The sequence below is a fragment of the Rhododendron vialii genome, chromosome 10a (assembly GCF_030253575.1).
Source record: "Rhododendron vialii isolate Sample 1 chromosome 10a, ASM3025357v1".
Taxonomy (NCBI): domain Eukaryota; kingdom Viridiplantae; phylum Streptophyta; class Magnoliopsida; order Ericales; family Ericaceae; genus Rhododendron; species Rhododendron vialii.
This window is the reverse complement of record NC_080566.1, coordinates 27000462-27012325: the sequence shown is the minus strand read 5'-3', so window position 1 is coordinate 27012325 and position 11864 is coordinate 27000462. Positions and strand designations below refer to the sequence as shown.

Below are 11864 nucleotides of genomic sequence, written 5' to 3'. Positions count from 1 at the left end.
TTCAATTGTATTCGTTAATAATTGTATTTGGAACAATGCAGGTCAGGAACAATGCAACAACCAATACCAATGCAACCCCAAGCCCTGCACCAATGGTTATCTAATTTTTCTTACAACTTAATTTATTTTCTAATTGCAAATTCAAAATTTCTTTTCCAACTTTATTTGATCACTGGGAGTTGTTTATAACTGTAGGTGAGGATGAATGCAAGTGCAGCAAACAATAGAAATGCAACCCCAACTCCATACATTGCACCAATGAAGAGGAATGCAAGTGCAGCAACCAATAGAAAGCAACCCCAACCCCAAACACTGCACCTAGAAGGGCTAAGCTACCAATGGTAATGTGTTATTGTCCCTACTTTTATTTTAATTGTAGGTGAGGAAGAATGGAATTGAAGTTTATAACATTAATTAGTTTTAATTGCAGGTGAGGAAGAATGCAACTCCAACTCCTCGTGTGGGATCCTAGCAATCAAAGGCAACATTTTCCTTAACCATCAATAGCTCTGTCTCCAACAAAGGAAACTCTAGGAGGAAAGTTGGCTCTATCACCAACAGTTGGGCACTTAGCAATCACAAAATTTAATATGTTAGTTTGGCAGTACCACAAACTATGTTTGCTTTTTGGACTTAAAGATTAATAGGTTAGGTTTTAATTATTGCCTGCAAAGACTTTGAATATGGTTCTATGATGGTTTTTGTAAATTGAATCCAGGCAGGCATATGATTATGGTACAGGCAGGGACATGGTCTTTGAATATGGATCCATGATGGTTTTTGTAAATTGAATCCATGATGTTAGGCCCTGTTTTTTTTTTTTTTTTGTAAAGAATGGTAAAATGCAGTTAACTGGCTCTGTCCAGTAATGAAGTTTGTTGTTTCATGGTTTGTTTCCATGAATGTTTAAATGCATTAAGCATTAGTGAAATGGTTTGTGAACTTTGTTTTTTTTCCTGTTTATGTTTGTAAGGTATGAATTGTGGTTTTGTTTATGTCCAGTAATGACAATGTGCTTACATGGAATTGGCCTGTTTTGTGTCCAGTTTTGTTTGTGTCTAGGAAGGAGAGTCCTTTATAAAGGAATAGAGAGGAGAGAGAAAGAGTAGGGAAAAGGTGGGAGTTTTTCCCTCCAACTGGTGTAACCACTGGATAGAGAGAAAAGTAAAGAAATTTCCCTCCAAAACGGAAGGGGATGGAGAGATCAGCACTTCCCGTTAACTTCTTGTTTGTAACTTAACGGCAAAGGCTTAATTGTAAAGTTTTTGTAAACTTTGGAGGTTTAATTGAAAATACGTTAAGTTTGGAGACCTATGGGATATTGGGGTGTAAATTTAGCGGGTTTTTTTTTAATTTTTTCCAACAGGAAAACACTAAGAAGTAGGAGTATCGAACAATAAATTAAAAAAAAACTACTCCGTAACTTTATCCGTATTAAACAAAAAAAAAAAAACTTACAGCATCACACACCATATGTTACGCCCCATCTCGAAAAACACAACATTTATGAAATGGGGTTTTTTGAGTGGAAGGGGGGGTGGGATCCTGTCATATTTTTTTGAGTCTCAAGTCTTTCTTTGTGGGTCAGCGGTTTAGAGTAAGCTTTGGAGGAGATTTTATTTAGCTATAAATATGGGTCTCTGGTTAAGATCTGAGGGTATGTGGCAAGGATATATATTGGTGCGTGGTTTTTCTTTTTGGTAAAAATTGGTGCGTGGTTTGTAATGCCATTTTAGAGAAGGGGAATGATTTTGCCACTTCATTTTTTGTTAACGTCATTTCCCTGCAAGTGTATTTTTTTGGGGGAGTGACATTAACAAAAAAAAAGGAGTGGCAAAATCAGCAGTCTTAGAGATTTAGTTTTGTTTACTCTCCTTAAAAGTGTGAGAACATTACCCTCATTCTTATTAGTTGAAATAATGTGAATCGCACTACAAAGTGATATTATGCTTACCAAAAAGTGTATTTCAGAGGTGGAACCTACACCATTTCAATCAATAAGATGGAGGGTAACGGTCACCCTCTTTTAAAGAAGAAGAACAAAATGATGATTGATATTGTCTACTGGTATGTGCTTCTGCTGCTACTTGTGGCCTGATCTTCGAGTTGCTGCTTTTTCTTTCCACAAATGTTGGTAGCTGTGGATAGATGTTTACGGGGTGGGAGAATGTTTTGATGTATTTTGAATCTTTGGTAGTCTCCTTCAGTTTTTCTTACCCTAGGAGCTTTTTTCCTCTCTCGTTAATGTATCCGTTATTGAGTTTAATATCTTCTTTTTTCCAATTAAAAAAAGAAGTCAAGCTCCTCGTAAAATGACTATAAGGATACATACACATAAAAAATGCTAAGAGCACAAATGAAGTGTACATATGGTGTACATTGCCGTGTGGGACCCACTATGGGTTCCACACGAATAATCTTTTCCGTTGATAAATTTTAAAATATTTTTTTGAGTGCCCTAGCTAAAAATCAACTCAATTGAATATGTGTAAGTATTTGATTTAATCTTTTAACTTTTCATTGTCTAATTTTTGAATAAAAAGTTAGAAGATCGGATCAAGTACTTAAACATATTCAATTGAGCTGATTTTTTATAGGGCCATTAGAAAAAATATTTTAAAATTTATTAACGGACTGAATCATTTGTGTGGGACCCATAGTGGACCCCACACGGTGATGTACACCATATGTACACCCTTTCGTTTGTACCAATAGCAGGACTCCATCTCTATTATAAAACAGAAGGGTGTGGGGACAAATTGTTGGAACGGTTTAGATTCATTTGATCTAAAGGTTGTAGTGCATCCTCTCACTTTCTGGTTAAGTGCCTATGGTTTTCACCTAAATCACACAACTGTCATCCCCTTCCAACCGGGATGCGTAGTGCCGTAAACACGGACTAACACTAGTACACATATATAAGGCAGGCCAGGTAGTTGATATTACTTTAAGCACTTGAAAACTTACATAATTAAGTTTAATAACATAACATGATAGATTTTGGAGGCTCATCAAACCCTGATAGATGTAAAATGAAATTGAAAAAGAGTGTATTTAAATATTAAAGAAGTGCCATTTGTTGAAGATTGATTGGGTAGCAATCAGAAGGTGGGCCAGTGTAAGCTCTTTGAGCAAGGATTTGATGCACAGCTTGGGTGGGATGGAAGGCATCCCAGAACATATAATGGTTCCTTTCTCTGCATGGAATTGAAAATGGAAGGCATGTTACTTGTCCTTCATTTCTCCCAACACCACAGCACCCTCTATCAATCACCTTAAATCCTGCAATAATTAAATTCATTCAGCTACTCTAGTTATTATATTATCAAAACAAATAAACTTTTTGGATTATTTTGCTTTACTTAAACTTCTTTCAATGTTTGTTTTATAAATTTACTCTTCAAATTCATCTCGTTAAGACAAAAAGGTAAAATAATTTGACCGAAAGCAAATTTTTTTTTACTAACAACTGAAAGGGCTAAGGATGTTAACAGAGTTGTTATATGTGTTGGTCCAAACTCCACCTAGATTGTGGAAGGAATGTACTAATTAAGTCTCTCCTAAGTGGTGTCTCTCGAGTTCTTACCATAAGCAGCTGGATTGTTAAGTATGTCACTGAAAGCTCCATAAGTATTACCATAAACAAATATAGCCTCAGGATGCTTAGTGTTAAGCTGATCAACAAGACTTGTTAGTCTGGTGTTGAACATGCCAACCAAATCGTTCACAAAAGATACACACTTTCCACCGGGTGCAAGACTAGTTGCTATTTGATTCGGAATGCAACCAAGGGGGCCGATTCCTCCGAAAAAGAACTTCCGCAACCCTAAACCATGCATTGCCTGCAACAAATTAAGAACTTTTATAATTAAGTTCACCGGTCCTTTCACTTTTTTTTTTTTTTAATTTTATGTAAAGATTCATGAAGAGCAATACCATGGACATATATTTCCTTGAATTTTAAGGGGGAAAAATCACTGTGAATGATGTGCTAGTAACACTGCCTTTGTCCGGGATGGGATTCACGCTACTACTCTATAGGGATGAATGCATGCAGTCTTCACATAGAATGTGAAAACTTTCATGTGATTCTGCAGGGTCAAGCCTCCGAGTGCCAAATTGTTGCCCCTTGACATGCAAATAGCTGTCTCATGATACTCATTGGGACCCATGATACAACTATGCATCAGTGATCAGGGACGGACCCAAAGGGGGTCACGCGGGGTACGTGCCCCCACTCAAAATTAATTTTTTAAAATATATTTTTGTATAAATTAGCATAATTATAAAAGTGTGCTAACATATTAAATAAATATACACACTTGCATATATCTCGAAAATACACATATAGAATTAGTTTTATGCCTGAATTAATATTTCATCATATGATACATTTATACTTGTTCTTTTATGAGTTGTTTGTCTATTTAGAGTTATTCTTTCTTGATTCTCTTTATTTTTAACCATTTAGGAGAAATATTTCAAAATAAAGTTATTAACAAAACTAGCTACTTCAAGCATTCTACAACTTGTCGATGTTCATTTAAAACATACTCCCTCCGTCCCTTTTTTTATGTCCAGTATTCCATTTTGGGCTGTCCCTTAATAAGTGTCCATTTTGTAAAGTTAGGGGGGTAAAAGTTGGTGTATTGTCTATTTTGTCCCTAAAAGTAAATTTTATTTTGAAAAGTTAGTGAGTAAAAGTGTAATGATGATGGGTAAGTAGGGAAAGTGGAGGAAAAAGTTGATGTGAAAGGTGTAATGATGATGTCTTTTTAATAAGTTGGAGTTACGAAGCAGGACACTTAAAAAGGGACGGAGAGAGTACTTTAAAATTTTGTCTGAGATTTTGTACTCATTTTTACCTAATTTAACTTAAAGTATGTGTTATAAACTTTTATAGTTAGTAATGTATCCCTTAATTTTGTACGATCTTACTATAATTGACTAAAAAAATGAATTTTCTCTATTATAATTAACAGGTGCCCCCACTAAACTATATTCTTGGATCCGTTCCTGTCAGCGATCCAATTTATTGGCAAAATAGCTGTACAGTGATAGTTCAAAATCCAAATACCTCTTTGGCATTAAAAACTTGGGCATGGGATTGATAGAAGCGACCTGACGACTCATTGAGGTACGAGGAGGCGGGCGGAGGGGCAAAGGCAAAGGGTCACTTTTATCCGCATGTTAGTGTCCCTGAGAGCCCATAAAGAACAAGGAAGTGGATCTCTTGCAAGGCCTATGACAAAATTGTCCATGTCCATGTTTTTTCACGAAAACATTAAGCGACATAGAGTGTTTGTGATACAAATCACCTCCCATTTTAGTTGAAGAGTCAGCCTATAAATAGATGTGTGCTTTTGTGCTAATTTGTGTGGCAATCAAGTGAGGAATAAGAATGAATAGTGAGCTAGGGAGATGACTTTTGGTATTCTGGAAGTTAGTGACTGAAAAAAAGTGAGTTTCTCAAATTTGTCATCTGCTTTTTAAAGAAAGGCCGTTGTGTAGCATATCGACCGCTACATAAAGAATTTTGGACCTCTGATACCATTATATTTCTCGATATCGCAATTAAAACCCTGCTATACTCCAAAAGAAGTGAATGAATAGTCAACAAAGATACGATTGAGTCTTACTAGTATCTGCCTTGCGTAACGTTCGATGAGCAGATCTGCATAGTCTTTAGGGTTGTACATGAAGCTGGTGGGATACATGGAAGGAACAAGATAGTTGTTGATGTAGTCATTGCTACCAAGTGTCATCACCACTAATGCCTTTGACAAGTAATGGCTTATTTCTTCATCGCTCATGTTCATAGTGTTCCTCAACTGATTCAAGGTTTTCTCAAAATTCTCAACTTGTTGGCTTAAACTGAATCGCTGGCCCTGCAGGCAGCATCGACGATCATCATCACAAGATCATAACAGGATACTATATAATAGCCAAAACTCGCAAAAGAAATGGACTTAAAGTTTTTGTAAAAATAATTTGGGAATCTTACTAGATTTTGTCCGGTCTCATCCAGAATCCCGGCCGCGGCGGAAGCATAATTTACTCCCCTCAGAATATTTCTTCCTGTAGCTGAAGGATTTGCAAAAGCTGGAAGATTTGGAATGCCTATCAAGTCCCCTACAAAGCCCAACAATACACGGGTTAGTATAAAGTGATGATATACAATGCACAAATTAAGGGACATGTATTACGAATGGATCTACCATGCATGAAGCCAACAAGGCCCACGAGCCCGATTTGCACGAAAGAAAACCAAAACAAATCAAACTGAGTCTTAAGTTTCAATTAATTGGGGTCGGTTACATAAATCATTTTTCTTCATTGAGCTCTATCAATGACATAGTATTTCGTAATACCCAACAAACGTAGATGGCTAGATCTTCTCGAACTACAACTTCTTAAGCTAATTTGATAGATCTCTCCAGCATGATTATTATCTCTCCTCTCAATTGTTTCTCACAAAAAGTGCAAAAACGGAATTGGCTTGGAATGCGGGGGCGTGCCAGGACAGGGTTGCTGTCCGAGTTGTTTTAAGGCCTTCGTGCCTCAAAAATCTGACTTCTTTCGAGTCATTGTGCTTGGCCCAAAGGGTAAGGCCTCGTGATGGTTCGTTGTTCGCCTTTGCTGGATAAGGACTTAAATATTTCCTAACCGTTGTTAGAAAATGGTTAAAAGAAAAGGAAAGGACTGAAAGGTAATGAAAGAACGAAAACAAACTTTATTAATCGGTTTAACAAAGTTTGGGTACAAGGAAATAAAAGGACATAAAATCTAGGCTTGGCTAGATTGAACGGGAAAGTAATTATAATTGAAAGATAAATTGGATAAGCCGTGGCCTTGATGGTCGTTGACCCTAAGATAGAAGATAATTGAAAAATAAATTTGCATAAGCCGGGGGCTTGATGGTCGGGGACCTTTGCCAAGGCCTTCAAAACTGCAATTTATAGGCAGGAGCTTCAGACCTTCAGCTGCTTGTAATGCTTCAATGCATGGCTGCCATGTGGCCCTTTTGAGCTGCTTCAAAATGCTCCAATGAGAGGCTTTTCTTTTGACCAAAACGTGCCCTTTACACTAAGGAAATGATAAAGGTCTGAAAAACCCTTCTTTCTTGCATAAAATTTTGTAAAAGGGCAAAAAGAATTTCAGTCCCTGCAGCATCCAGGCCATTTGAGCTTCTTCAACACTCAAGCTACTGCTTGAATGGACTCCTTCCAGGCCCACCACAGCTGAAGACCAATACTTCTCTAGGCCTTCCTACCATTTTATTGGACCTTACACCTTTTGTGGGCCCTCAAATCCTCTGGGCTTGACTCCTTATGGAAGAAGGATCGAGAAACAAAAGATAAAGCAGACCTGGGTGAGCTTCTTATGAGCAGCTTGCTTAGGTCTTCATGAGTCATTTGCCAGCAGCTCCGAGGGCTGCATGTACGCCACCTGTCCTTGGTCTTGCTTCATGCTGAAGAATGGGGTCCCACCAGATCAGACCTTGAGCTGCTTATGACCAGCTTACCCAGATCTGACTAGCAAGAATATTCTAGGCATTTGAGTTACTTATGAGCAGCTTAAGGCCCCTTTCTTGCTCATTAAAGGCTTTAAATGATGGTCTTAAAGCAGCGGGCCTATTCATCAATTGGGTCTAAACTTGTGATAAATCATGGGCCTTTGTCCATTGTAAGACTTCTGAGCCCAAGCCTGGTGAGAAAACTAAGGCTTCTACCAATTTGGGCCTATTTCGTAGGCCTTGTTACTTTTAGGAATTTGGGCTAGGCCTGGACGAAATACTCAGGCCTAGTGGACTGATTCAAGCCTTGGGCCTTTGACTGATTTGGGCCTATACGAAAGGCCCATCATTTCTTAAGAATCGGTCCTAATTCGTGGGCAACTGGTCGTAAGGTCTTTCAAGGCTTGGGTCTCGACCCTCGAGGCTTCCTTTTAACCCGTAAATCGATTACCTTATTTTTTGGCCAAAAATGGGTGTAAACATCAACTACCACATTTACCGATCTACAATAGACATATCCACACCACCTTAATTCTCTGTCATCTCATGCATTGCACTTCAATGCTCTATTTTGTGAGAGAAATCCCGTATTAAATTTCCTTCCGCGTCAAAAAGCGGGGGGGGGGGGGGGGGGGGGGTGGTGTGGGTGGTTGGTGAATCGTACATCTATAGATCTTTTTAGACACTGTTAGGAAAAAACCTGTGCATTATAATTTTCTATGACTAGTTATAATTAATTAAGCTGGGGAAAAAGAGTACTATGTAGCGAAGTTTTTAACCTTAAAAAAAGTCCCAAATACATATTGCACTAGATGTTTTCTTGGGACCACCATACTCCACACGTAAGCGTGAGCGGACATGTGAAATGATTGTGCGAGGGACAATAAGGATTAGTCCAAGGTACAACTTGCCCTGAAAAACCTGCATTAAAATTAAACAAAGTAAAAAGCAAGCAGTAGTTAGTAGTAATTACCAATATAGTCAAGGCAAGTTCTCCCGTTAGAGAATCTCCCGGAAGGTCCTTCTTCGAAATCAACACCGTAAGGCACGTAATTGGCTTTGGCTAAAGAGCTGAGGAAGTAGTTGTTATTCCCATTATCAGTTATTGAATCTCCGAAAGCAAACAAGGCTGTAAACTGTTTTTCCGGCCCTGCTGGTGGTGAATCTGGTGGTGATGTTCCCATAACCAGTGCAACCACTCCGTCGTTAAATCCACAGGAGAAAATGACAGTTATCAAACTGATGATCATCCTGTAGACCGGCTGCGAATCTGGGGCTCCCATTTCCCTTCTTTTTTTTGATCTGTTTTGTTTTTTTAACAGCTTCTCTTTGCTTTCGTCTCTCTTTCCTTGTGTGGAAACACTGGTTGTGGGTACCGCGATATGTATATAAGAGTTGATTGCAAACGTATAACTACTTTGGACAAATAAAGTTGATAACGGTTTAGATTTCCTTCCTTGGATACTGCATGAAGTCATGAACACTTTCTTTTCCAATGGCTTTTTCTCCTTATCTTTCTCCTTGATTTTTGGTTTCCATGTTTCAGTTACAGGAAAGTCTGCAAACTGCAATACACCCCATTTAAAAGTGTGTACCATATGCACCTATTGTATAATTCATTTGGAATATTTTGGTGTGTTTCGTAACTTTTGTTCTAACACTCGTAATTTTTCAGCAATTGGATTCGTAACATTTTCACTAGGACTGCATTTCGTAACTTTTGTATTAAAATTGTAACTTTTCAGCAATATGTTTCATAACATATCATTTTTTCTATGAATTGTAACATTTTGGCCGGGGGTGCATAGCAATACTCTAACCACTGAATTAAGTAGGCCATTTCTCATCCCAAAGAGAAGCAAGTTAAATGGTAGCTATCGTATATAAATAAATAAATATATATTGCTCATAAGCATACTAAAATATAATAAGTCAGTGAACAAATTAGATAATCGAAAACAGAAGATCTTCAATACTATTCAAAATTCAGAAGAGTTGCGTGGGGAAGTCAGTGAAAGGATCTCGGAGACCCAAGAAAGCAAGCACAAAAGACAGATAAAAAAAAAATGCCTAAGTGCATAAGCACATCAATAAACTCACACTAAACCGTCAATTTTTTATCCAAATTTGAGATTTTCATACACACCTAAATAAGGATGTATATTTTAACATTTCCTGTCTCCTCTTCGCCATATCTTTGTTCTTATGTTTTTTTTTTTGCAGTATTTCGTTAATAATAATCTAGATCAATACCATATATATATGGCCTAAATATGAGCCTCAACCGGTGAAACATTAGACCCATATTACTAGGAAACTTAATTAAAGTGATTATCTAGGTGATGGACTTACAAACTTAGCATTCCTACGCGCAAAGGAAAAATGCCGAACGGGTCAGAAAAGACATGAATCCACCCGTAGGCGTGATCTTATCTCTCGCTAAAGATTGTCCCCCGAGTGCTCTACGTACGAATGATTTCAACCGACAACTCATGCAACCCAATTTGAAAATCTCGGAATGAGATAGATATTGCTATGCCATCCCTAACCAACACGAGGTCCGAGTTTAACACGTATCTGAAACCTCGAAGTGAGATATTACTATGTCGAGATCATGACCAATGACAATTTCTTCTGAGATCTTACTAGAAACCTAGACCCTTATAAGAAACCTCCTATAGCCGTCGAGAGGTTTATCTCAACCTCATCGCGTGATCAAAACACCCCACAAGAGGAGGTTAGAAAACTCTCATCCAGAGGGAGAATTTCATAACTAATACTCCCCTCCCGCTAGATAACTTGGTAGGATTGACTATTCGTCAGAGCTAATTAACTTCGTCTATGGTCATGTCATGACTATGACGTCTTTGGACTCCGTAATCCACCTATGGAGGATTTCTCCAAACTAGTGCTCCAATTTTCGTCAAGCCTGTGTTTTAGCGAGATTTGCAACTTCTTCAAGATCCACTAAATTTTACCTATCCATTTGACTACGTACAGATGATTCCATAATGAATGCTTTTTTTTTTTTTGACATGACTAGCTTCTTAGGTTATTTTTTCTTTTTCTTTTTTTGTCTTTAAGTTGCTTATTTTATGCTTGATGTAATTTCTTTTGTTGTTATTAGTGATGGGGCTGTATTTGTATCTCCTGTAAGAACTCTTTTAGCTATCTATAAAGTTCAACTTTTGCCACACAAAAATTCCATCGAATCAACAGTTAATGAACTGAATGAAAATTTTCTCAAGGCTGACAAAATCGTGCGTTGTTTTAAAGGTGTATTTGATATGCTTTGTATAAACGTGTGCTTTTCAAACACAATTGCCACTTAACTAATGGAGAGCAATATGTTTTGTTTAGTAGGGTAAAGTTGGATGGGAAAAGTCTATGTAGTAATTAGTGTGGCAGATAATTGGTTTGTATTATTTCAGTGTACCAATTATATGTGGTACTGTTAATGATGTAAATATCAGTGTCTGTATTTCCCTCCTTATGCCTATAAAAGAAGGTCTCTCCCCGTTGTAAAAACCAAGTTAGTTCAAGCTAGTAATCAAGTCAGTGTTTCCCTAATATATCCTGTGTCTTGTATTCACTCTCTTTGATCCTAACCTACTTTATGTTTGTACCAACTTCGTGTTTGAAAACTAAGAACAAAGGTGTTCTACGAAAGCATATTTGGCAAACTCTGAGTTAACGTTTTGAGAATAAAACTTTTCAAGTGCAAGATTCAATTAATAGAGTAATGAAGTCAAAAACAAGTTTGCTAATGAGTCGAGAATTCTGTAGATAAAAGGAAAGGAAATAAATTTTATAGCATTGTTTACTTTTTTCTCATTTACTTTTTCGATTTGCTCGCACATCTATCAAAAACTTTTAAATCCAAACGGCCCGATAAGATAGTGAGGGATGTTTGGGAGCCAATAATTATTTAAAATCTAGATTGTGTATTGCAGATCAAAGATTTTGGATTGTATAGAGAATCTGCAAAAGTATTTGGATCATATGTGAAGAATAGATTTTGCCAAAGGATTTTGGAAATGAAAGTATAATCAAAATCCAAAAGGATCCTCCACAGATAATTGTGGGTTCCGCATTCTCAAGTTCATTTTCAAAATCCATTTTGTCATGTTTTGTGAGTGGAAATGTAATTTGAATCCAAAAAGCTCGTCCAGTGGTGATTTTGTATCCCATATTCTCCAATTAGTTTTTAAGAATGCATTTTGACAAAATTCAATCTAGAATTTGCTCCCCAAAAACGAAAAATGAAAAACCTCACAATGCAAAATAAGGGCTCCCAAACAATAAAATGGACTCGTCTGGAATAATACATTTGTGCAACACTTGGGAA

At 37.3% G+C, this 11864-nt stretch overlaps 1 protein-coding gene across 1 annotated transcript; it reads right to left on the bottom strand.

The window, feature by feature from the left end:
* Nucleotides 1–2919: 2919 nt before the first annotated feature.
* On the bottom strand, nucleotides 2920–8865 carry LOC131304092 (GDSL esterase/lipase At1g71250-like). The gene is made up of 5 exons (XM_058331196.1): nucleotides 8490–8865; nucleotides 6005–6132; nucleotides 5640–5888; nucleotides 3587–3842; nucleotides 2920–3282 (listed from the first exon to the last, which is right to left on the bottom strand). Exons 1-5 carry the CDS (start codon nucleotides 8797–8799, stop codon nucleotides 3062–3064), a joined length of 1164 nt encoding a protein of 387 aa, XP_058187179.1. The 5' UTR covers nucleotides 8800–8865; the 3' UTR covers nucleotides 2920–3061.
* Nucleotides 8866–11864: the final 2999 nt, after the last annotated feature.

Excerpts from the sequence above, each read along its gene's own strand:
- LOC131304092 (XM_058331196.1), bottom strand. The coding sequence starts at position 8,799 with ATGGGAGCCCCAGATTCGCAGCCGGTCTACAGGATGATCATCAGTTTG. Across the intron at positions 5,889-6,004 it reads ATGAGACCGGACAAAATCTA|GGCCAGCGATTCAGTTTAAG; the intron begins GTAAGATTCCCA and ends TGCTGCCTGCAG. Across the intron at positions 3,283-3,586 it reads TAACAATCCAGCTGCTTATG|GATTTAAGGTGATTGATAGA; the intron begins GTAAGAACTCGA and ends TAATTATTGCAG.